Source organism: Python bivittatus, unplaced genomic scaffold, assembly GCF_059951505.1.
Source record: "Python bivittatus isolate LINGU-HERP-01145 unplaced genomic scaffold, Pbiv_v1 ctg000850_np1212, whole genome shotgun sequence".
NCBI lineage: Eukaryota > Metazoa > Chordata > Lepidosauria > Squamata > Pythonidae > Python > Python bivittatus.
Window position 1 is genome coordinate 64,588,797 of NW_028277112.1, and position 27,620 is coordinate 64,616,416.

General features: G+C 39.0%; 1 protein-coding gene across 2 annotated transcripts; it reads right to left on the reverse strand.

Moving 5' to 3' along the window:
- Window positions 1-1,270: 1,270 nt before the first annotated feature.
- Window positions 1,271-20,200, reverse strand: CLTA (clathrin light chain A). 2 transcript variants are annotated; one of them, XM_088130134.1, is made up of 7 exons: window positions 19,816-20,200; window positions 8,861-8,898; window positions 7,101-7,218; window positions 6,176-6,287; window positions 4,981-5,034; window positions 2,981-3,016; window positions 1,271-1,729 (listed from the first exon to the last, which is right to left on the reverse strand). In XM_088130134.1, the coding sequence occupies exons 1-7, from the start codon at window positions 20,018-20,020 to the stop codon at window positions 1,558-1,560; spliced, it is 735 nt and encodes a 244-aa protein (XP_087986260.1). In that variant the 5' UTR covers window positions 20,021-20,200; the 3' UTR covers window positions 1,271-1,557. The 2 variants fall into 2 exon arrangements, with proteins under 2 accessions (XP_087986260.1, XP_025028444.2); XM_025172676.2 differs by lacking the exons at window positions 2,981-3,016; window positions 4,981-5,034 and having other exon boundaries at window positions 19,816-20,196.
- Between the last annotated feature and the right edge of the window lie 7,420 nt (window positions 20,201-27,620).

The window sequence follows — 27,620 nt, forward strand, 5'->3', positions numbered from 1 at the left end:
TAGCCCTCCCTAATCTGGGCACCCTCAGATGCACAAACTCCATGCTAGCTGAATAAGTGGTCAAAATACCTGAAGGACACCCTAAAGCCCTACATGGCACAGGGCCAGGGTATTTGCAGGACTGCCTCTCCCTGAGGTTATCTACCTGTCCTACTAGACTAGATAGGGCGGGTGTGTTCCAGGTCCCCCCCCTCAAATGTTGCCATCTGATGGGACCTTGGAGGCACACCTTCTCGGTGGCTGCCCCAGCCCTTTGGAACAGCCTCCTGAGGGATCCCTGCCCTTTTAGCCTTTCAGAGGGCTGTAAAGACCTGGCTCTTCCCCCAGGCATTGGGCTGGGATGGGGGTTGAGCTGTGAGGATGACTGGTCTAGTGCCTGGGGGGAAGGATACTTATAGAGGATACTTTCCTTTTTAAATGTTTTTTAATGGGTCCAATTCAGGGTGCTGGTTTTGATCTTTAAAGCCCTTTGTGGCATGGGGCCGGGTTATTTGAGGGACCGCCTCTCCCCAGTTAGATCTGCCTATCCCATCAGATCCAGCAGAAGAGGTACGCTATGGGTCCCATCTGCCAGGGAGCTACACTTGGTGGGACCCAGGAGGCAGACCTTTTCTGCCATAGTGCCCGCCTTATGGAACATCCTTCCCCACAAGTGAGGCTGCCTCCATCCTTGGTATTCCGGAAGCCCACCAAAACATGGTTATGCCATTAGGCCTGAGGGCCCCTGGGGACCGGCGAGGTACTGAAGTGGCTCCATTGTTGTTAATATCTGCTGCCTGCTTAGCCTTTAATTGCAGTTTTTAAAGAAATTTTTGGATAAGAACAGTTTTTTATATATTACTGTTTTATAGTTTTTATTGTATGCCGCCCAGAGTCACTTTTTTGTAAGATGGGCGGCCATATAAATTTGATGGATGGATGAAACAGATTGTCGTGAGCCACCTAGAATCATTGTATGAGACAGGCGGCTATGTAAGTCCTGTAAGTAAGTAAGTAAGTAAGTGTGTGTGTGTGTGTGTGTGTGTGTGTGTATATATATATATATTTATATTTATATTTATATTTATATTTTCCAGGCTTGGAAGTGCTATATTGTAGTGCAAGGTAGTATCAAGCGATAAATGGGAAAAGAAAAGAGTAATTTTGAATGCATCTATTTTTGAAAATGCCATTTTCAGCCATTATATTCCCAGCTATCCATAAGCTAGCACGACAGAATCCTTTTAAATGAGTAAAACTTCTTCGGCTTTTTAATATTCCCACACAAAAGCGCAATTTAAACAGACCTTTAATATCAGTACAGTTGAAAGTCAAATCTCAATGCACAAGAGCATAGAGATTACAGTTCTGGAAGTTTTCTCCCAGTTTGGACACCAGGAGGACACAGAGGAGGAACATGCAATCACAGAACAATGATCAAACTCTAAATACATTGTGAGGTTTGGTCCAAAAACAAACAAAAAAAAACATTTAAACATAATTAATCCAATTACTGCAAACACAGCTTCTCTGAGTAAAGTTAGATATTGCATTTGTAGTGTAAGGTGTGCTTTCCCTTCAGCGAACCAGCGGAGCCTGCTTGAGTGAAATCAGCACTGAGCGCATGCGGGACACATCTTTCGCCTGCTTACTCGACTTGGGGTTAAAGTCACAGAGTCGAGCCACACGTTCCCACTCGGTGCCAGGAGATGAATCATCAACATCGTTCACAAAGACTTCTTCAGCTGCCCTAGAAACAATGCAACACCATGTTTCATTTCAGTCAAACAGGTCTCCCACCCATTCTCCCATGAGCTGCTTCCTAATTATTAGTAAAATCATCAGCATCACCATCATCCAGAATAGCATCAACTTTCCCTTCCTCTGTCTTTAGACCTTCAGATTACAGAAGGGGGAAGAGGCAATAATCAGGCCCACAGGAACAGACAAGTGCTATGTAAAATGCTGGAATACAAGTGCTTGGTTTAACAGAGAAGTGTAATCTCAGCCTTATATAGTGTACAAGACTGAGGAGAGTGGGTTTACCACAGAATCAACTATACAGATACATCACTTGAATCTGTGTATGTTGGATTCTACACAGAGGCCAATATGCAGACTTGACAACCAGCACACAGTCTCATTACCCATACACTGAGTTCTGCATACAGCATAAATCAGAAGATCCACAGTACAATGGCAGAGCATGTGTAGTGCATGCAGAAGGTCCCGGGTGCAATCCTGAGCATTTCCATATAGGGCAAGGAAAAAGATTCCAATCCGAAACTTCGGAGAGCTATTACCAGTCAGTTTAGATGATATCAAGTTAGAAGGATCACTGTCTGATCCTATATAAGGCCACTTACAATGATCCCATGGACACCAACAGAAGTAATCAGATTGGCGGGGTAGGCATACTAAAGGTTGGTATTCAATTGCCTTGAGAATTCAATATTTTCAAATTTTACCAACTATAGCATGAAACTGGAACACTATTTTCAATGCTGTGAAGAGATAGCAGAAATTAGCACGGAAGAAAAGAAGTCATCGCCCTCATGCTTGGAAATGCTATGGACCTAAAGGCTGGAGCAAGGAAGATTGAAGAAAGGCCAAAGAGGAATCTGATTTTTCATTTCATCTGCACTCTTGCACACATTTTGTGCTTAGTGACATCTCCACAAGTTTTGTCCCTTCAATACTAGTATTCTGCTATCTTGCTCACAAACAGAAAAATTACTTTCTGGGACTAATTAAAGCAGACTGTGAGCTCTGGAATATAAGCAAATGCAATAAGCAGACCTAATTATGGGGAGGGGGAAAGGAAGAAAACTACTCCCACAAAGTACAGGGGGGGAAAAAAAGCAATGAGATGAACTTATGAAGTTCAGCACTGATCACAAGTATGGTTGTATTTTACAAACACCACTGATGACAAGGGTCACTACAACACTGCTATTTCATGGGACAAGACACTTAAGGGGCAGTGAAGAGTTTACTTAACTGTTCTAGGCTGTAGCAAGGATGGTTTATGTTTGTGCTTAAAGGTGAAGAGAAACAAAAAGGAGAGTTTAAGTCAGATATAGAAAATGAAAATGAGCATAATGCAGATGGCAAGTAAAGCTGGCCAGACATGCACTTTGGCAGCACTACTGACATTCAGGAACACAGGCCTCCAGAATTTATTGTTCAGGAGCTGACCTGCAGCTTCCCCTCCCCCAGCCAGCTACAGGAAACAGCCTTTCTGCTTGAACTTCAACTGCAAACAGCAAAGGCAGACCCCACCTGTAAGTCCAGCATTTCACAAGTCTGGGGGTTTTCTAGGTCATCTGCCAAACTTCTATAGCAGTGGAAAAAAGTTTCAGTACTAAATTCAGAACAGGAATGGGCATGAAAAACCCATCTGCCTTCTCAAGTACTGCCATGCAACTCTTCCGGGTTGCACAAGGAACCTGAAGATACTGTAGGCAATTACGGAAATATGAATCATGGTAAGGAACAAAGGGCCCCAGCCCCAAAGCAGTTTGACGGCTTCTTAATTCCTGACGTAGCTCCATTCAGCTACAGCTTGCTTTGCACAGATAAGGAAGAGCAGCATCCCCGTCTGCTGAACTTGCCACTGATGGTGTTTTCAAGCAGGAACAAGGAAGTATATGCTGCACGTTGCTCATGCCTCTTTCCCTTGGTTCTTTTTTGGAAGACAAATACTCTGTCAACATCTCTATTACGGTATTCTGTTTTGTTCATCTGGACTAGCACTAGCCAACATAAGTATCGCAATTCTAGCATGTGCACTGGGGAAAGAAGGCATTTGATTCCGAGCAATAGATTTCCCAGAAATATATAAGAGGAAGCACCCTTTATTCCAATCCTTTCAGAGTACAGAAATGGAATATGAGCAGAAAAGCAGAACAAGATACCCCATTCTTTCTGAAACAAGATTAATTTTTATATAGGAAAGTGGTGTAAGTAAAATTTACCCACATATACATTACCTGGGATGAGCTAAATCCTCTAGCAATATTTCATAATAATTCATGAATGAATCTTCCTGTTCTATATTTTATTTATGGAAGTTGTACAAGACTGCCTAAATTTCCTCCTTTGTTTCCATTTCTTGTCAACCACTACAGTAGTTTCAAATCTAGTGTAGCTATAAAGGAGCTGCTTATGTAGCACTTATCATTTTATATGCTTGGGCAACATGATTCTAAATAGCCAAATAACTAAACAGTACAGGAGAAGTGAACTCAGCTGTGAGAAAACAATTCAGTGCTTTCACTTTCTAAATATCAGCTATCTTAATTTAGTTCAACAAAATTCAACTGCACACATTAAGCATTTTCATTCTCAACATACCATGAAATTTAAGACAGGTTTGCTTATAACAAAATTTATGAAACTAAACGCTGATTTGGAAAAGTTCAATTTACTATCCAATTACTATATATCGCCTATTACAGCATTATCTATTAATTTTTATATTTTCACAAGTCATAGTTACTCTAGACAGTTATTCCAGGTGTAAATATACTCTGCTGCAAAACTCAAACCAAACCATGAGTTATCTGACATCTCCAGCATTTGCCATGTAGCGATAAGACTTTCAGTACTATATTCAAAACCCAACAAGAAACAACAGAACTATGGAATCTCTTCCCTTGACATTTGAAAGTTGTTCTTCCTTACAATTGTATTTGAAACTTCCACCATACTTTTGATTAAAATCACCTAAATTATTCAATGAGTATGTGGCCGAAAGTCAGCTAACCATCCTTGGACACCATTATTATTGTCTATTTTTACTGCATATAATACTATGGAAGAAATTGCCCATTCCTGTCCCCACCCCCCATCCTAGAGAGTCAGATGCTTTCTTCCTATTACAGAACATGTCTCTCTGCTTAGGGGTACTTTGAACATAATAACCATCACAGATTAAAAATGTTAAGTAAAAACAGATGGATAATGGATCAGAATATAACCAGTAGTTAGGCAACATACACATAACCGATCACGTCAGCGAAGGGTTGTTTGTAGAAAGCTTCATCTGCCACTCTAGATGGCAAGTGGTCCACAGAAGAGGCAAGCAGACAGAAGACAAAGAGAAAAGAATAAGCAAAAGGAAATATAGCCAAGTAGAATTAAATTTAAAATGATTAACATGCAGATTAATCTGACCCTAGAAATACTTAGAAATTTTAAGTGAAGGAAAAAACATGTAAGAAATATGTGTTAAGAAGTAAACCACACAGTTAAGAAACAACTTGGCTCAGTGAAGATAGGTTAGTCCCTTCCAGACTAAGAATCAAACTTACAAAAACATCCTGCTTGTCCTCTGTAGGTCTTCGGGCACTGTTTTGCACAATAAAATTTCAAACCAAAGGTACCCTGGTAAACTAGGTTGTAAACAACAGCTAACAAAGCCAGCTCAACTTGCAGTAGCTTTTCAAAAACTACCTTGGTTTATGTTAAGGGGAAACTGGCTCTAGAGAGCAAGGATCTGTAAACCTTTGAACCACATACTGACTCTAAAGAGGACATTCCACCTGTCATCTTTCATTTTTATCACAAGGCTCAGGAATGTGGTGGAAGTAAGCTTAGAAGCAACTGTGACTTCCTGACTGAAAAGCACAATAATTCCTAGAGAAGAAAATCTATTTCTTGAATTGGCCATAAAGTGAACTGTCAAAACACAGCAACATGTTTCAACTGCTTCATTCAGATATACCAAATACTGATTATTTTTCAGTTTTCTCCCAAACTACTGCAAGAAGAGACCCAATCAGGTATGTATGTATGTGTATATACACACACACACATTATATACCCACGACATAGTCACACACACACATATTATAGACCCGTAATATACACAATCACACACACACTTTCACTCTCTGATGGGAAAGGGTTGAGACTGTCTCTGTTACTGACAGTTGTTATCCAGTGGCACTAGCAAAATCATGGTAATTCTTATTTTACATATAACCCCATCTATGCAAAGCAAAAAGAGGGGAAGGGGGAATGAGAAAATCCTTATCCTGAAGAGCAATGGAAAAGAATTCCTGAAGACTCCTCAAAGTGGGTCATTTGCCAGCTGTGATTAGCATGGAGCCAATATGTCAGCAAAAGAATATTAATCAAAAAGGGATGCCAAAATCCAGGAGCTGATCATTAACTGTATACGCCTTCTTACCTGTTGTTTGCTTTTGTTTTCTGTAGCTGCTCATCTTGTCTTGCATACCATTCCTCCAACTCCTTTATTGCTTTTTCTTTCCATTCTGCTTCTTGCTTTCGAGAGTTTGCATCTTTAAAAAAGTATAGACACAGCCATGTGGCTTACACACAAATATCTAGTCTTGGGGTTAAATAAAGCTAAGATTCTGAACTATTACTAACTGAAGCTATGGAAAGCATAGCGCTTCTAGAGGATAAACAGTCAATGGAAGCCAGACAGTTTCCCACTTACATTTTGTGAGTGGCAATTAGCAGGATTAAGCAAAAAGCCTTGGATCAATTTCAAGATTAATTAGCAGTTCAAATTTACTAGTTCCTTTCTCACTCCCCAAATGTAGCAAAAATGAAACCACATCCATCCACGCCAACAAAGTTTATGATCTGGAGTAACTCTATAAGAACAATGAAATAGTTGGTCACATAACCCAGTTTCCTAAGACTATTCATTTTTTCTTGGTTCTGTTTTTGAAGTATTGATGGCTAATTCTTTCACAGATTAAATACATAGAACAACGAATGCTATGCAATGTAATCAGCGGAAAAAATTATACACACTAGGAAAAACCACACACATTGCTTCATTTCTAGAATTCAGGATGATTTGGCAAGAATGGTTTATATATATTCTGTGCTTTAAAAACAGGCCTCCCCTATCTTCTGTGCCTGAAAAATTCCCCCCTCTCTACCCAGTGGACAGGAAGACATCATCAAAAAGGAGTCAAGATGCATTCAGGGGAGATGGTCACCAATAACAAATGAAGCATGCCTTGCCCATGGCTTGCAATTCAAGGGGAACTGCCAGTATTGCTGCTCCAACAGTCCTCACTCAGTTCAAAATACAGTTCTCATTAGCAGTTATGTGCTGCTGAAGATTAGACTCTTACCAAGCACTTCTAGGCGCTCCCTCTGCTCTTCTCTCCATTTGCGGATGCTTTCTGGTTCTGTCTGCAGGCGATCAGCTTGAGAAATAGCAGCATAGCAATCTGTAGGACCATTGCTCTCCTGATCCAGACAAAGATGCAGCCATTTTTATAATCACTCATGGATAAAATGCAGTTCTAAGGTAATGTTAGCTTTGTTAGGGAAATGTAAGAAGAGGCAAGTGGACCAACACTGAACATGCTATTTGGGGAGACGAACACCCTATTGGGGTAATATGTATGCTTCATGGCAAGCGAAACATAAAATGGGGGGGGTGATCGTTGGGTTTCTGGGTAGTCTTTTTAAAAAGTACCCTTTGATTGCCAGCTTAGACTATGAAAAAGCAAGTACTGAACAAAGAAGGGGCAACAGTAATAATATTTTGCTAGGGAAATATAGATGAATCTTAATCATCTGTAGGAAACAGAGTGGTAAGTATCTGTCAGGCTAGAAAACTGGCAACTTAAGTATTTCGTGTACTTCCCTAATAATATGCTGTTCCTCAAAGAGTATATCCACCATATATACTTTTCAAATAATAAGTAAAGATATATATGATAGTGGAGAATAAGATTTAAATAAGAATGTTTAGTAAATTACTTTTTTTTAATTGGTGGATTCGTGGAATTAGGTACCCTCATATGCCCCTTTGAATTATACAGATCTTCTTTCTAACCATATTCATCATATGACAGGCACTTTGTTAGTGCTTAATGCTATCACAATTATTCATCTTTTTTCTAGTTATACTTTATATTACTAATAAAATACTTTTTATATTATACTTCAACTGCACAACTTTGCTTTGTTCCCATTTCATTTAAAGTCACAGAGATGCTTCTGATGTTTCCACCAAGACCAATATTTATCCTTTCTACAAATGTCACAGCAAGCCAGTTTTACAACATTCAGTTTCATAAAATGTAATATGTCAAGACAAATATCTGACAATATTAAGACAATGCTCCTTTAATGCTAACAATAACAGAGAAAATAAACATCTGATATAATAGCTTATTTTGTATCACAGACTGTGTCTTGTTATTAATAAAAAAAAAACCCTTCAGCTACATTTACATGCTCAGCAAAGTATCCACTTCTATCCTGTATCCACCTAGCCTTCCTCATAGAAAGATGTGAAGCTAGCTTACTGAGGGATCATCTTAGTTATGAGACAAACATACCATAAAGCACAAAAAGAAATGTAAGTTTGTAAATACCCAAGTATGTATGCAAGGGCTAACAATATGCTGCAGGTCCCAAAAACAAAGCAAGCATGTATTTACAAACTGACAAATAATAAAAGGATATGCACATGTGATAATCAAGGTGCTTTGTCAGCTCCTTGGCTAACTCCCCCACTCCATAATTTTCATTTATTTTTTTCTCAGCATGGTCATAGTGTAACGCCTTGCATCTCAGGGAAACAGTAACAGAAGCTTTTAGGAATTCTCCTTACACTCACTTAATTTCATATTCTTGTACACATGCCAAGATTCAAAGCAAACAGAGAATGAGTTGCTGAGATGCAAATGAAGGAAAACTGAGAGCACTTCTGCTTTTCTAAGAATACTCTGTGGCTAGCCTTTTAAATTTTAGAAGTCAGTTGCCAACTCCAGCATGTGTGTGTTTAATACTGAGGTGCCAAAGGAGGAGACAAAACTCATTGTCAAGAGTTCTGTTCAATAACTGGTGACCATTCTTATACTAGAACTTCATTTACCTGGTAGATATCACCATTCGTCACTCCATCAATTGCATCTGAAGAAGAAGAAATGATCTACGTTAGCTTTCTTGGCAATGCAGTCTTTCTTTAAAACAAGTAGGCATTTAACAGTATGTAAGAAAGGAAACTGAAGAATGAGGTTTTATTTAGTTATATGTAAACAGGCTTCACCCTCTCAACAGGGAATTGAGAGACCAACAGTAAGGAGTACAGAAAATCCATGTTTCAAAGCTCATCTCCCTCAATTATTCACTTGGTGATGTCATAGTTTTCATTTTCTATTTTTCCATTTCCTCTTCCATTTGTAATATAATATTTACAATATACCAGTAAGGTAAACTATTAAAGCCATTATTATAATAGTTTCAAAGCATCTGAAATGCTATAGTATTCATCCTATAAGAAATAAAGCAATTCTCTGAAAAATAATTCAAATAATTAAAGGTTGACTAAATAGACTGTATTATAACAAGAATAAAGCACGAATTGTATTAGATTAGGAAAATTAAGAGTTATCTTGGATAATAAGCATTCACTTTGGGAGAGCTCATGTATACACACACACAACATGGATTAAAAATGCAACACCAAGAATTAACACTTTCCAATGAAACCCAAGGAACTAATACTTTGCAATAAAACTGGTTATGTTTAGAGAGAGAGAGAGAGGAGATTATTTGAGGGACCGCCTCTCCCCAGTTACATGTACCTGTCCCATCAGGTCTGGCGGGAGAGGCAACTTGTGGGTCCTGTTGGCTAGGGTGTTTCGTCAAGCGGGACCTAGGAGGAAAGCCTTTTCTGCCTTGGCCCCCACCCTGTTGAACATCATTCCCCCTGAGGTGAAGCTGGCCTCAAGCCTGTTGGCCTTCCAGAAGGCCCTTAAAACATGGTTCTGTCAACTAGCTTGGGAATCCCATGATAGAGTTGAGCCTGCTAGATGGCTATATGATAGTTGATTGAATACACTCTTTTGTATGCTTTTTTGCCATTTTGTCTTTTATCTTTTTATGTTTTTAATTTAAATTGTTTTTAATGGTTTTTATGTATTTTGTTTTATTATGTATGCCGCCCAGAGTCACTATGTGAGATGGGCAGCTATACAAATATGATAAAATAAAATAATGTTGTATAAAAGTGTACATAATCAGCCTGAATCAATCCACTGCAGGATAAAGGCTGCTTCACTGAAGATCATGGATCTTCATCTACTATGCTGGCCCAATGCAGGTTGCTGGATAGATATTTTTTGACTTCTCAGTATGTGGCTGAGAGAAACTGAGTGCCCAAAGTCATCTAGCTGGCTTTTGTTCCTAAGCAAGGATTAGAACCTAATCTCCTTGCTGCTAGTCTAACACCTTAACCATGACACCTCACTGGCTCTCATGGGTGCCTGTGCATATATATGAATGAAAGTGCTCCTTAAAAACTCTTTATCTCAATACATCAGTTTCATTAACATATCTCAAATAGTTTAGGCAATGCAAAAGTATATATTATACTATGAATTATACAACTAAAACAGAGTACTAGTAATACAATGCCTAGCATCATATATATTTCAATGACCCAGGCTTATAGCCTAAATTATGTAGTATTAGACATCTGAGTCACAATAGCTGCTACAGTTTTAAGCTACATTGGTTGATGCAGAAAAGAGTCACTGCTGTCTCAGAAATATTTATTTCCAGGAAGGAGGTTCTTAAATATAAATTTGACCGGAAGACCTATTTCCATCTTCTAAGAGCAAACAGTGATCAGAGTTGCCAGAAGAAACAAACTGTTGCTTCTGATGGTTAGTTTTGTTTACATACAGGCGGAAGACTGATAAATGGTTTATCTCTGGGAGAACTGTAAGGTTCAAAAGTCATAAAAGACTCCCCTTCCTCTGAGATCAGCCTGCTGAAACAAGTAAGCTCAGATCACAGCAGAAATGGCTTCTTGTGGAATCTTAATTCCAAACAGACTAAATTTGTCTGCCTGAGCCAATTGTTCAGAAGTGCCAATTCCTTGATTCTATTGGGTGATTATCTCCCACTCAATTCCAAACAAGAACCTTTGAGTTTCTAGAGGAAAAAAAAACCAAGGTAGATCCCAGAAATCTGAAGTCTGCTCTGTCCTGATTGAATCTGCTCTTTATGGTTAATGCTACCAGAATAAGGTCAAAAGGACATCCAGACAACAAACCAAACACAGTCCATCATCAATCTGACAAGCTCTTGAGTCTAGTTTGTTTTTGCTGGCTGGAACTGAAGAGATAACAATTGGTAATCCATTAGCTTAGGATGTGCAGAGGTCTCAAATGTACAAGCCTAGCCAAAATTGTAGCTATTTATCCCTTGTTACTTCCAAATGCATTGAATATTACCGTATTTACTCAAAAATAAAATGACCCTGAATTTAAAATAATCCACAAACACAAAACAGAAGATTAGGCGGGGGGAAAATGTCCACATTACCTCTATTTGAGCTATGTTAATGTTAATGCAGATCTGTCTCTCCTATTTTAATGTTTAATTATTTGAGGAAATACACTATTCTTTCTTTCAGGTAAATACAATGATCAGATTCTCTTATGGTGCTGAATGAGTTAGAATTGACCAAGTTCAAAGGAAATAATAGGGCAAGAAGAGTTATTGTTTATTTGATACAGACTAGGTGGAAAGAGCTGCAAATCAATTTGCAACTATGCAAGTAAACAAGAATTGTGAACACTTAACTCTAAATCCAAAACCTCCTATTTCTGTTAAGAAGTGTTTCAGAGCTTTGCTAAGGCAGAGGATTCTAGATATAAATGGGTAAGATGTGCAATCTTATTTCCAAAAGGGATTTGCTTAGGTAGTAAGTCTATCAGCTTCAGCACAGCTAGATTGTTAGGCCAAATCAAAACACTGAAATATAGAAGAGTTATGATGTTAATGCATTTTAATGTGTTCCCAAGAACTATACGGGAAAGGAAATATTCAAAAATCCAATATGAAGACTAGCTCTGTTCATGCAGGATAGGCCTTATGGAAACCATATGCCATTTTCTTTTATACTGTATTCTCTATGACACTCATACATATTATACAATTCCATTAATAATTAATTTTCCAGGGCAAGTGGAAAATTAATTAGATTCATTATGTACTGTCATATCACAACAATTTCTCAAAAGTCTTAAACTATATTATTTCTAAAATTCACATGGAATCCACTGTTTAGCATTAATGTTTTATTGAAATTATCACTTTTATTAATTTTATTAATTTGTTTTTTAACTTCATCCATAATAATTAACTAAACATTAACTAACAATGAGTTGTTATTAGTTAACCCTTGAAGACTGAAGTCATATGAATCCAATGATTAAATATTGAAAGGGATGAGAAAAAAGGACAAAAAAAAAATCCAATATACTAGCATTTGTTTAGAAGCAGGAACTTTGCACTTACATATTCCACCCTTTGCCAGAAGATTAGATATCTGTGGTCACACTTCCTTTTGTTCCATCTGAACAGAAAATAGTGGTTACCAGGAACATAGCACATCAGGCCCTGAAACCAATTTAAAACCATGGTTTCAGATCCCTGATTGTTCTATAGTATGCTGAAATCAGCAACACATGAGATATGAAAATTTGCATCTATATCTGCTTTACTAAGCAAAGATGTGAAAGACTGAAACTGGACCTCATTTTTACATCTCCAGGTTGCCCAGCACCTAAACAGATTTCACATTCAAATGTCAACATAAACTGTTAAGTACAGTTAATTAATGGAATGCATTTAATTGCAATTATTTAAAGGAATGCTTTAGTTGAGCTCAACTGTCTAAAAGGATAATTTAGAATATCTTTATATAAAATAAATTCCACTCAACAGAACTGTATCTGGCACAATTTAGGTTCTGTGTGCAGGAAACAAAAAAGTTTTCACTTTTCAATAGTGTTTAGGACTGCAATTCTGATATACTGATTTTTAGGTGGGCCATTGTTTTTAATGTTTACTATCATCTTTAGTATTAAGCATGGACCAGACAGTTCCATGACATGCAAGTAGGCATCTGTTCATGCTCTAGGATTCCCCTTGCTCTCTATTCCCATGCATAACCACTCATCTGCCCCAAAGCAGCCTTAGGGATATGAGTGAGCTAAAAATTCATTCTGCTAGTGAATATCATATTAATGGACATACAACTGCAACCTTAATTGTACTGCTACTTTCTCTGTTTATTCATAATTTGTAATGACTCCTGTGCTCATGAATTGTTTCTTATAATACTAGACAGGCTTTGTGTACCGTACTTATTTCTTGATCAGAAAGTCACATGATAAAGTTGGTCTAAAAGTAAATAAAACTTAATGTTTGTGCTCAATTCAACAATCCCATAAGCAAAGAAAGGTCTGATAGTAAGAGGGGACCACTATCCGCACTTGAAAGAATATAGAGCACAAAGCTGATAACTGAGTTATAATTTATCTGCATAGGGAAAGGGAAATGTGCACCTCTCTCCTTCACCAAACACAATATCTAACAGTAGCATTCATTATTTAATATTACATTATTTCCCCTTCTTGTCTCTTGAGGTGAATGGGGAAATGAAGGATGAGTATCTCTTAAGGAGAATCACATCCTGGGAGGAAACTTAGTTAGCTCCAAGTGGCAATGTAAGCATTTTATTAGGTATGGAAGTCTAACCAATGCTACTAAATATAATTGTCTTTCAAAACAGAACACCTATGCTCATCTGCCATTCTAGCAAACAGTAATAACATTTTATTTTATGAGTTTAGGCTGTTGGAACACTCAAGCTTTAAAAAATATAAACTGGGTTGATATCTTTCCAACTTCTTCCATCAAACATTTTCACATTGCTCTTCTGTTCTTTCCAGACCAATGGAATGTTGGAAAGAAATTGTACGAAGGGTTTAAAACTGACTGTAAGCATAACATTCCATAAAAATGGAACAGAACAGGATCAATTTGGTGTGAGCGGGAAGAATCCAGCAAAAGAAAGACTGAGTTTGAAAATGAGCACAGTTAAAAACTCCAGAAAAAGTCCTCTAATGCATTTGGGGAGGGGCATTTGGGCAACGGCTCAGAATGTTACTGACTCCTCCATTCTGAGCTCTCCTTCCTCCTGGTCACCTGACCCAGGGCACAGATATGATTAAGGGTTGGAAAAATGCCAGAAGCTATCATCTACATGGTTGCCCAATTTTGTTATTCTATTATTTTGCTATTTTATTTGCTCTGAATTTTTTTACCAAGGGAACATGTAGGATGTTACAATACTGGAATACTGTACCCTATTGTATTCCAAACAAAGCAGAACTTGGCAAAATGTATAGATGTTAAGAATAGCAATTTAAATAAGGTGGTTAAGAGGGCTAAAGTTATAAAATCAAATCCAGAAATCTCTAGATGGTTTAAAATTAACAAGGCAAAAAAATAGTTTGTCTACATGCAGCGAGTTAAATCTGATCTGTATCAGTGGATCTTGCCTCATACTCCATCAATGATACTATTATTTTGGATCCATGCTTGAGATAAAAACAGCCCACTTTTCCCAACAAGACATGCATACATTAACAAGAACTACTGAAACTATGTTCTTCTCCCAACACCAATGCCTCCCCCTTACAGTACATATGCTATCACTCAAGCTGTAACAAGTTTGAAAATAAAAATCTCTCTCCCTATACTCTGGCAAGGTAGAAACCAGGCTATGAATGCACCGAGACACCAAAAAGACCTCCATTTCACCCAACATTGATTGTAATTGCCTGCACAGGTCCCCAGCTCAAGTCCCTAAGAGGAGCTATAGCATAAGCACACTGCTCTGCTCAGCCCCAATGTAATGTCTCCTTGCTTTTGTCATAGAACTGCAACCAATGTCACTGTGCTCAGCATTACACAGCAGGCCTTCAATTTGTAGCATGCCCAGCCACCTAGGGAGTGCTCACTCATTTAATGCATTGGGGACATCCTTTCTGGTTACTTGTCACTACACCGTGCAATTTCCAGACAGTTGAACGGTGTGTCTGCATTCAGCCTAGACTCTTTCTGCATTTTGCCAATGATACATATGCCATAAACCAAAAATAACTGCTCTACATTAAGAAATTAGACCGCTCTATACAAAATAATAATTTTTTTGCTGTTATTGTTTAGAGTTTCTCACAAAATCCTAAATTAAATAAGAGATTCACATGCTCACAATAGAAGTAAGGGATCACACTGAGTCACCCCCTTATATCAACTTGGATGCTTACAGAAAAGCCATCTGTATGGATAGTAAATAAGTATATCACATTTTTACTATGTTCAAAAATGCAAATCAATTAATATTTCTTAAACAAATCCAACTCTATTAAATCCCCATAAAATATCTCCCAAAGAACTTGAACATTTTTGTAATAAAGCCAATCCATTTTTTCACAAAAGCATGTTTCATAAGCTCTGCAAATTATCCTTCAACATGTATGTAAAGAAAGTATTTTTGTGTGTGTAAAAGTAAACAAAAAATGTCTGTATTTTAAACCAAACCCATCTCTGAAGCTTTGGCCACACATCCCAGAACCATAATTACTACTGATCAGCAAATATGTAATGGATTCTGTCACGAATAGCAGATGCAAGGAAAAACTCAAGCTGACTTGCATTATTATCAGAAACAAATGAGCAAAAGAGCCATTTGATCAAAAGACGGTAATGCTAGTCAGCATCCATTTCTGAAGTATTCATATTAAATAAACCCTGAATTTATGGTGCCTGCTTATATCTTACTTTTCTACTTTCAAAATCCAAATTAAAATCAAGCCACTTTTAATTTATTCAGATGCCTGATTGTGTTCAAGCTTGCATTTCTTCTATTTTCTGCCTAAACCAGCTTGTTCCTCTTTACTTTTCTTGTGAAGTTTAATCTGCTGTTTCTAGCTCATGGGCAAAACAGTTGAAACTCCATGAGAGCAGTTGAGAGGATAAAAGCCATCCTTAAGAGTTATAAGACAGCACTTACTGAGTTGTATCTGCTTTTTTCCCCATTCCTTTAGGGCAAAATGGCTCCTCAAAGCCCTTCTGATGGCAGGTCAAATCTGGCATTAGCTAAGTCTTTTGGATTCTCATTCGTGCTTATAGAGAGCATCAGCACAACTTATGGTACTCAGAAGTCTCTTTGGCTGCTTCATCATTTTCCTACTCAATTCCTAGCACTGAATGTACTTCAGTCCTAAACACATTTAACACTTCTCTGCATTGGCAGAAGATAATACAATCATCAAATGGTTATCCAGTCTAGGAATGAAAGATATGAAATATAACAGGGGATCAGGCCATAGCCAAAAATGCAGCCTGTACTCTCATGCTGGAATCACACACACCCAGAACAGATCTGTTTCTGTAATTAATTTTGTGCTAATCAAATATAAAATAGGGTGAATGAGAATCATGTTTAAGAGGGAGAAAGAAGGGAAAGAATCTTTTTCTTTGAGTTACAGAATCAGAAGTGCTTACCTGAGGTGTACTCACAATGGAGGAGTGGACTGTGAAGATGGCAGAATTTGCAGAAATGACAAAATTGACTTGTTTGATTAGGGACAAAACAGTAAGGACTTTTATAAAAGATAGGAAACCTTTTATGGAGGTTTTGCTGAAAATGGACAAAATGAACTGGTGATTTCTGGATTTGCTGATTAAAAAGAGTTGAATATGGGAAGAAGGAAATTCTTAAGAGGAAGAAATGGTAAAAGTTTGTAACTTCCGTAAAGAAGATCAGAAACCACTTCTTTAACTTTCCTTTTCCTTTTTCCCCTTTATCTGTACTTTATCTAGTACATTTTCTACTTCCCTTTTATATATTTTTCTTGTTTATCTTTTAATTATGTAAAAACTCTCAATAAAAATTACATGTATGTATGTGTGTGTAAATAAAAGAAGCGCTTAGCTGAGGTAAAAGCATTTGGGGAAGGATGCAGAATAAAGATAATTATTACTGGGCTAGCACTGTCAGTTTATACTCCTAGGAAATAATCCAGGATAGCCTTTATCGTGACTTAAACCTTTTAAAGAGAAGGGGTAGGGAACATTTTTCCCCCCCACTTACTGTTCTTGTTACCCTAGAGTAATCTGTTGGGCTTATGTGGTGAAAGCAGGCATGGCTGAAATCAGCAGTAGATAGGATAATACCAAGAATGGCTGGAGTCACAGCTTTCTATCTGTCATCTCCCTTCTGTTTCAAAGAAGGGAGAGATTACTCTTATTAGAAATGTAAACTAATTGCTTGCAGATGGCTTATAACATTTGGGCAAAGACTGTAGGTTGTCTTCCCTCTTTTATGGGATCCAGTTTCTGTGAAATGGAGCACCCTTGCAGAACAAAAGCTGAGAAACCTGGAATACAGTCCACCTTGCTTAGTCCTATTCAAACACTGCTAAATTGGTTATACATACCTTAAGTTTGGACACCAGGAACATCACCTGTGACAGGTACTATCATGCAGAGTGCTGATATACACTAAAGCATTCACAGGTATTGTTGTGGCTTCCACCTCTGTGTAATAATTGTAGCACAGAAATTGGACTCATGGAAGCCCACATACATACAATTTTATGTGCAAAAATCTCCTCAGTACAGATGCCCCAGTAAAACATCAGAGGGCGGATTTATTGGTACCATGATACATATAACACATTTTAAACTCCTGAATATGACTTATCCTGGTCCATCTAAATCTTTCCCCAAGTTTGTTTACTGCATGCATAATTTGTTCCTCTGAAGAACTAGAACTCAGCATAACCAGAGCTGAATAATTTTTATAATTACTCGTTTGATTAACTTATGTATCTTTAAGAGTTTAAATATTATACATAAATGGTTTGATAAAAGCTTTGAAAAATGAAAATATTTACTCTGACACAATCAATTTACAATTTAATATACAGTTCCAAAGCTCTATGTTAAAGAGCACAGAACAAAGACTGATATAGCACTGAGAAGTCACGCCATCACTTTTACCTGAAGTACAATTTAGTCTGCATCTGCTCAGTTGCATACTTACAAAGACAATTTGATTGTGTGAACAAGCTTATGCCATTTGACCAAAGGTGGAAAATAGGAATAAAACTTGTTTTGGAGTGATTCAGAAAGAAAAAGATGATCAAGGTAAAACTAAAGGTTTAAGCCATGCAGAATATCTGCAGAAACTAAGCACATAGGTCTAAAGATGGATTGATTTTAAGTAATTGTATGTTTTAACCTTGCTTCATATGGTTTTAACTTCATTTAGTATAAAAGATATTGCCAAAACCACACAAATCATGTTAAGTCTTTAGCTTTATATATAAAACTATCTGGACAAGGTCAAGACTTTGGAAGCTGACAGTTTTTGTAAGCCAAAGAACTATCATAGAACTTGGTAGTTATATTCATATAACATGTTCAGAAAAAAATGTAAATACACTGCACCAGACTACTTGCACTGTTCGTACCTTAAGAAACCTCCATCTTGTACCCCTTTTATCCAAAATCAACACTCTATAACAAATCTAGGATAAAACATCCAAGTTAATGGTTTGTGATGGTTCCCCTTTAACAGTTAACAGAAATTTCAGATTATGTTGTTTAAAGAGCCACCAAAAAGAGTAAGCAGGGAGTGAGAGAAGGTGCTATGAAAACTTGAAGTTTCTTACTAAGTATATTGTGTGAAATAACATATAAGCAAATTAGAATATAAGCTGAGAAGACCTAGTTCCACAGTATTATTTTCCTAAATGGACTTTATATTTGTATAAACACTTATATTCTGCCCAGTTTAGAGGCTCCATGCAGCTAATAACTAAAAATAAATTCATAAAATTATAACAAATTTCTTAATAATTATAGAAAAATAAGGAAAAGGTAGACATGCATAGGAGGATTAGACACAATTAACACTGCTGATCTTAATTGCCATATGCTCTCTTAAAGATCCAGATCTCTGTCGCTTTGTGGAAAGATGGGACTATACTGTAGCGGGCATATAGATTTGCCCCACAAGGGATGAGGCAGCTACTGAAAAGCCCTGTTTCAGGTCCATTTCTTCTTGAGGTGTTGAGGAGGAAGAATCCAGAGCATTCCTTCATGGACTGTTCAAACAGGATGAATTGATGCCCCTGGAGGAGGCAGGCCCATAATTAGTTTGGTCTTAAGTAGGAATTATACCTAATGACTAGCATCTTGAATGTTATCTGGAAACAAATACAAGTATTGGGCATTGAGATGAACCAGAGTTATTGGGGGGAGGAGCACCCAATAATCGAGGGCGAGTTATGTGGCAGGAAGAAAAGGATTTGGCGTAGCTAGTGACTAGAAGAATTAGTAAACGATGAAGGAAAGGGTAGTTTGAGTTTAGTTTCACTGCCGGTTTTCTTCACCCTTGCTCATTTTGTCAATTGACGCTGGATCCTCCCTACTATTAGGCAGGGCGAGGCAAGCCGCCTCAAGCAGCAAACTTGAAGAGTCTCAAATATAGGTTATCATTAAGAAGCAGAAAAGAGAAGGCGCCCGGAGACACAAGGAGCGTGTCAACCTACGGCCGCGTTGGCTCCAACGCACACGAACTCGCTCAGTTTCCTGAGCCTCCAACACACACGGTCTTTCAGAGCCTCCCAAACATTTCAGATCAGCCCGTCGGACCGCTTTCCAAGTTGGGGGCTACCCGATATCACAAGGGTCCTCGTATGAGCTCTACGGCACAGGCCCCCTTCGGGACAGCCAACGAGAACGTGGCAAGAGCGAGGGAAGGCAGGACCTTTAAGCACCAGGCCGCTCCACCCCTCGAAGGGGGCCACCGAACGCCCAGAGGGGCCACGGAGGGCGAGGGCTCGGCAGCGCCGCCTCCCCCCACAGCCGACCGTTCACGCGCGCCGGCCGTCACGTGACGGGCACGCACGTGCCGCTTCCCCCGCGCCCTGTCCTCAGCGGCCCTCCTACCCGCGGACAGCGCGTCTTGGCCTTGCATCCCGACGGGCACCTCGCCGTTTTCGAGGATGTTGTAGCCCTCGTCGTTCTCGATGCCCGCAATCTCATTCTCCTGCTGGGCCAGGAAGGCGGCGGCTGGGTCTTCCTCGCCGCCCACCCCCAGTGCCCCGTTTCCCGCCACCGGCTGAGGGGCGCCGAAGAGATCGAACTCGGCCATGAGCGAAAAGAAGGGGGAGGAGCTAACCGAAGCAACGGTTCCGCAGCAAAAAAAAACCACCCGAAGCAGCCGCAACCGTTTAACGGATAGCAAGCCCTATTTCCGGCTTCCCGGAGCTAATCGTCCAGCAGTCAGCACCCTTTTTCTCCTTTCCCTTCTCCCCCCCTCTTCTCCGGAAAGCTCCTAGACTGATGGGCAAATCCACCAACCAACGGAGAGGAGAGAAAGGCACAAGCCAATCAGTGTGTCCAGAAGGCGGGATTTCTACGACATTCCGCACACCTGACCTCTCTACCCATTCGTCCGTGCGCTCCGGGGAGGCGGCGATAGCGAGTCGCGGGCGGGTCGTTTTGCTGTCTCTCGCCTCACGGAGTGGGTTCCCCGCTTGGCGTGTCGACCTACCGGTGATATTAGGGCGAAGGCGAGGTTTATAACGTGAATGGTCTGTGGTGCGTTTGCTGAAGGGACGAGCGCCAAATTTCGCTCGGGAAGGAGCGCTCATCTACGCGCCCTTCTCTGAAAACGAGCCCCATTAACTTACTGGCACTCACGTTACGTTACGTTAACGTGGAAAGACAAGTACTGTACTACAAGGAGGAGGTTTCTTACCCTCTCTGGCCAGTCAGTTTATTACAGTGTTAGACCAGTACTAGCTATGTGTCCATGAGTGCTCTGTGAGTACTTCTAAATCTATCTTAAGAGACAGTAGACAAAATTAAAATACATCTGTGAAACAACCTGACTAGAATCTGAGTGAACTCCAAATGTCTAGATTATATAATATATATAAAATTATATAATATACTACCTTATAAACTGTGATAACATCTAAACTTACAAAAATGTGATGGCACCTAAAATTTATGTAAAGTCTGATAACGTGTAAAATTACATAAATTCCAGCCTTGATGCAAGGCCAGTGGGGGCTACAGGGTCTGAGTCTTGCATGGTTACCTGGGAGGAGTTTGGGCCCATTGGGCCTGAGGAAGTGGACAGGGTTCTTGTAGCTGTTAGTTCGGCCACTTCTGTGTTAGATCCGTGCCCCTTCTGGCTGGTCAAGGCTGCCCTGGAGAGGACACGTAATTGGGTCTGGGTGGTGGTTAATTCCTCTTTGAGGGAGGGGGTGGTCCCGTCAGCTCTTAAGGAGGTGGTGGTACACCCCCTCCTCAAGGGGCCATCGCTCGACTCAACTAATCTGGATAGTTTTCGTCCAGTCTCCAACCTCCCCTTTTTAGGGAAGGTTGTTGAGAAAATGGTCTCATGGCAGCTTCAGAGGGCTCTGGATGAAGCGGATTATCTGGACCCTTTTCAGTCAGGATTCAGGCTGGGATATGGGACTGAGATGGCATTGATCGTGCTCTTGGATGACCTCTGGTGGAAGCGGGATGGGAGCAGTGCTTCCATCCTTGCTCTTCTTGGCCTCTCAGTGGCCTTTGATATCATCAATCATGGTATCCTTCTGGACCAGCTTTGGGAGTTGAGGGTGGGCAGCACTGTGTTGTGCTAGTTCTCCTCCTTCCTCTGGGATTGGTTCCAGTCGGTGTTGGTAGGAGGGGAGAGGTCCAGTCCACAGCCTCTACTGTGTAGGGTGCCACAGGGCTCGGTTCTCTCTTATTTAACATCTACATGAGGCCGCTGGGTGAGGTGATCCGACAATTCAGGGTGAGGTATCACCCAGCTTTATATCTCCTCCCCAGGCTGTCTGAGTGATGCCATGGATGTCCGGTCTCAGTGCCTGGAGGCTGTAGGGGCTTGGATGGGGCGCAATGGGCTTCGGTTCAACCCAAGCAAGACTGAGTGGCTTTGGGTGTTTGGGCCTTCCAGTGCCAAGGTTCTTCCATCTTTGGTTCTGGATGGGGTGGCTCTGCCCCAGACGGACCAGTGCACAATCTGGGGTTCCTCCTGGACTCACAGCTCCTGCTGGAAGAGCAGGTGGCAGCTGTGGCTAAGAAGGCCTTTGCACTCCTTCGGATTGTGCGCCATTGCACCCATTCCTGGACCGGGAGGCTCTACTCACTGTTACTCATGCCCTCGTGACCTCCCGTTTGGACTACTGCAACAAGCTCTACATGGGGCTGCCCTTGAAGAGCATTTGGAAGCATCAGCTGGTACAGAATGCAGCTGCCCGAATTGTAAATAGTGTTGGGTACTCGGCACATATAACACCACTGCTTCAAGAGCTACACTGGTTGCCAGTGTGTTTCTGGGTACAATTCAAGGTGCTGGTTATCACCTATAAAGCCCTTCATGGCTTGGGACTGGGTTACCTTAGGGACCGTCTTTTCCCATTTGTTTCTACCCGTCCAATCCGGTCCGGCAGATTGGGCATGCTCCAGGTCCCGTCAGCCAAGGAATGTTGGCTGGCGGGGACCAGGACACGTGCCTTTTCTGCTGTGGCGCCTGCCCTCTGGAACATCCTCCCTCCTGAGATTAGAATGGCCCCAACCCTTTTGGCTTTTTGGAAGACCTTGAAGACCTGGCTTTATGCCTGGACCTGGGGCCCCGAGCGTGTGAAGAGCCCTGTTTCATGGTTGTGCTGACAGCAACAGTTTTTTAAGATCTCTTGGCTGCATTATATTTATATTTAATTTTTTTTTTTACTGTTTTAAACGTTGACTGTTTTTACTGTTGTTTGCCACCCAGAGTCACTGGTCTGAGATGGGCAGCTATATGAATTGAATTGAATTGAATTGAATTGAATTGAATTGAATTGAATTGAATTGAATTGAACAAATAAATAAATAAATAAATAAATAAGTCTGTGTAGCAGGAACGTGGCCCAAAGTCTGGCGGATCTTACATGCTGCTGTGCACTGTAATAAATGGCGGTTCATCTGGCCAGTCTGTGTTTCATGACAAGCAGAAACTTCACTGATACAACTTTTTTGGCAGCAGAACTTCGGCACTTCAAACACTACAGAATCTGCAGAGTACAGAGATATTCCTTGTAAAGCTTATCCTAGTGAAAAGGTCCATGGAGAGATTTTTTTTTTCCTAGTTCCCCACAATACAGCTCAAAATTTGATGTCAGAATATCATAAAATTGCCTTCGTATTCAGTTACTGAATGCAATTGGTGTTTTGCTTTATATTGCTTGGGTAAGGGTATTAGTCTGGATCTCATGATTTAGAAAGCCTTTTGTTCTGAATCCAGTTGTAACAGTGTAGCAATAATCCAATGACTTGTATGGTTTTTAAAAGTCTATCAACAAAAAGTGTCTAGAGAGGGAAGAACTTTCCTTTTAGTGCAGATTAATATTTTAAATTATACACAGCAAAGTATATCTGCTTTTTAAGTTGAGTATCAAAGCACGTGACAGCATGTGGTTGGTTTTGTCTGGCCTTGGAAGCTAAACAAGATTGGGTCTGTCTAGTTTTTGGATAAGAAACTCTGAGGGAATTCCAGAGCTGTAGGCTACTCTGGAAAGTCAAAAGCATCCCAGAAGAAGACAATAGCAAACCACTTCTGTATTGTTGCCATTAAAAATGCATTAATATGTCCAAGGAGTCACCAGGAGTTAGTACTGTAAGGTGGTAAGGAGAGGCTTCAGAGTACAGGTGGGAGATATTAGTTTTGTTCTGTAATGTTTTTATACTTTTTTAATATTACTTTGAATCAGATAGGAAGCAGGAAGGTATGGGCTGTCCTTATCTACATACAGTATATCCATTTGGAGATGGGAATAGTATCCACTGGGGGTGTATATGAAACAGAAAATATGTTTTATTTTGGACCTGAAACAAGCACATCATGTTTCAGATGTTCTCAACCATTCCAGATTGGCTGCAATTTGGCAGAAACAAAACCTGGAACATTTTTGTTTCTAAACCTAAAGAAATTATGGAATAATTTAATGGGCAAGTTGGGCTAGGCTGATGTGTATTGCCCCCCACTCTATCCTTCTCTCAGCAGATGCCAACATTGAATATCAGACCAGCTAGCCCTTCCTGTTGTTTTACTAGCATCTTCCCTCCTCTCAGCTACCATTTCATCATAATACTCATCATATCCCTGTTGTAAAACAGTCACTTCCTATATTTTTGCATAGCCAACAGTTATTAAAAGCATAGAAACAGTAAAAAATGACAGTCCTTTGTGTAATGTGATCTTAGAAGACTAATAGAAAGCCTTTTAGAGCAGACCTCAGAATAACTTCTCCTTAACAAGTTCTTGTAACAAATTTTCATTTCCTCTTTCTTCAAAGAAATTCAGTTCTCCACTGTATTATCTAGAAATTGAGCAATCCTTAGTAGAACATTACAGAGATTTGCTGTTCTTTTAAGATCATAGAGGTCAATAGCTAGCTTTCTTGGACAGTCATGAGGCTTGAATTGTTCAACATACTAAGCCACAAACTAGCCAACCAACTTTGTTTAATGGTCCAGTGTAAGCTGTAAACCCAGAAAAGTGAGTTGAATAAACCATGGTTCAATTAATAGTGTTACTTAAACTTAGCAATTGCAAAAAAGGACTTAGAGATATAAATAATAAATAATCGGTCACCTTCTTTGTGGCCTACCCTAAATGCAGTTCTTTCCACTTTGCTCTTTCACACTAAGCTGAGTTTTTTAAAAGTATGGTTTTTTTCTGTTTCTATTGAAGGGTTTTTTTTTCTTCGCAGTTTTACTTTTTGTTGTATTCCTTTAGATTTTATTATCTTTGTATTGTTATATATTTGTGCACCATTTGTTGAAAAAGTGGAATATAAATTTGACAGGCAAGCAAACACATATTTCACATATAAAAGTCACTCTGCAATGAAATGGGCAGTGACAAATTTGAAATATAAATAAATAATTAATTTAAAAAATCATTATGGAGATTCCCTCCTCAGAATTCAGGGAAGAAAACCGAGTAGTTAGAATGCGCCTAATTAATGTTGCAGTGGAATTTTTTAAACAGGAATTGGAGACGATTCTTGGTCATTGCTGAATAACAGAGCCTTATATTTGCACAATATACCAAACTAAAATTAATTGAAGTTAGGGAATTAACTCAGTTGCCAGGGTTTGCAGAAAAACTAAATTAGACACTAACATTATGAGTTTGGTTCAAATAACATGCTGAATTACATTATGAGTGTTTGCTTTAACACAACTCATTTATCACTGGTTAACTTAATTTTTTATGCAATTAACAATTTTTCAAATTTTGTATTATACCAAATCATAAACTGATTCCACAGGTTGTAACACATTATGTTGAGCCAAGTTTTTAAAAATTCAGTTCAATTTATTGGCTGCATTCATAAATCATGCCTAGCTATAACTTAATTTGGATTTAACTTAGCATATTATAAGCCTAGCCATTGTGATTGTAAATGCCAGTTTATGGCTTACTCATTTGTATAAACCCAACCTATTATGATTTATTCAAGAAACTAAAGAAAATATGGTTTAAGTCAATTTGTGAACCAGACCATTCTTTAGGTTCAGCATTTAAAATTGTAACCAGTGTCTTTGGATTTAGGCCCAGTTAAAATAATGGGATTAATTAAATGAAGTTTTAAAAATTGGCTTAAATTTTAGATTTTAAATTCATTGGAAAGATCTGTCCTGGATTTCTGTAATGTACAATATTTAGTAACATGAATGTTTCAAGAATTTGTGAATAAAAATAATTAGCTAGGGACTTGAATTTTGCAACATCTTTCACAATTTTCCATTTATTCAAGGATTGCAAGGAATCAGAAAAAATATTTTTAAAGCTATGCAGAATAAATTTTAACTCAAGTTTTCTTAACTTGGTGTGGGGGTACATATCTCATTATCTTCCAACCATCATGAGGAAAGTCTACTTTAATGGATGTAGGTGAACTGTGAGAGAGGAAGGCTTAATAATCAAAGGGATGGCTAAAAGTGCAGCATTAATTTGAAATGACCCAGTCCAGGCAAAAATCAAGGCAGATTAAAGGTTGCAGCCAGTTGGAAAGCATACTTCCAAAGGAGTGATATTTTCCAGTGTTAGAAAACTAGAACAAGGTGAGGAACTCCTGGAAATAAAACTTTTAAAACAGAGGAAAATATATAATACCTCTTGCACAAGAAGAGAGGTTGAGTGAGGAAAACCTGGAAGAAAATAATGATGGAAAAAGAATTGCACTGAGACAGCTTTTGGATGGATGGATGGATGGATGGATGGATGGATGGATGGATGGATGGATGGAAGGAAGGAAGGAAGGAAGGAAGGAAGGAAGGAAGGAAGGAAGGAAGGAAGGAAGGAAGGAAGGAAGGAAGGAAGGAAGGAAGGAAGGAAGGAAGGAAGGAAGGAAATTGTCTTACATAATTTTACCCAAGGTATTTGGTGAAAGATAAACAATTTATACTCTTTACATGTATCTATAGATTTACGAACTTCTTTGTCTACTTTGCTATTACTTGATGCCCAAACTAAATGTTACTGTCAAATAACAGTTAATAACATTATTTTAGTACAATAGCAGCAATAACTTTAGCTCCAAGTGTCTCTTCTCGAAAACATGGCTCTTCTGTTCTCCAAATCCTCTTTGTGGAAGAGAATTACTATTAACCAGTTGTTTTCCTTTAGTTGCAAAAGCAATGTGTGCAGTAAAAGAGATCGCTAGATAAAGAAAACTGGCATCAGGTTTTATCTTTTATTTAAAACTATATATTTTGTAACAAAGATGGAACTGAAAGCAGGGCTTAACCCAGGGTGAAGAATAAATAATTTTCTAAAAGCTGCTGAACTCAACTCCCAGTATCTCTTAACCATGGGCAATGCTGGCTGGGATGCTAGTAGCTATAGTTCAACATCTGGATAGCTAAAGGTTTCCCACTGTTGTTGATTTTTATGATTTTTGTGAACAAATTTACTAATAAATTTGATAGAAGAACAGATACTATATTCTTCTTTTAAATCTTTGTTTTGAATACAGTATATCCAGAAATTATACTACATTTTCTAAACAGTAGGAAGAGAAAAGAAGCAATGGTCATATTTTGTTTCAATACAGAACATAGGATGTCTTGGTACTTGAGAATATGTAAATATGAATCACACAGAACCTTTAGCAGTAACTATTACTGCTATCTCCCTTTGAACCAGTAACAAAATAGTTAAGAATATTGGTGGACTTTAGAAGTTGCCGCTGCAACAGTTCCAAAGTCTCAATGCTTAGATAAATGATTCTTCCCAGAGGCTAGGGTACAGAAATGTGCATGGGTTATTACTGTCTAATTTCACACAGTCATGGTCTTAGATGAACCATGCATTGCCTTGCTTGCTAGGCTGCAGCTGTAGGTCAAGTGAAAAGATGCAGTAATGGCCCTCCGCCTTGCCTCTTGTTCTCTGAGCAAGCTGGTATCTAGTTTTTATCCATTGTTTTGAAATAGGTTTTAACAAAAGAAAACATCACAGAATGAAACATTTTAACTATTAGTATTATATATGATCCCTAGCTGATTATTTTAGGCCTCTCACCCTGGATGAGCCCTATATTGCCCTAAGTGTTCCTATATTCTCATCCTAATTATGTTACATACATGATAAAGGGACAAAAGGAAGTGTCCATCTATTTATCTGTGAACTGCATTTCAGTCATTCTTTATTGCTACAAATTGTTTCATTTTGATTTCACAAA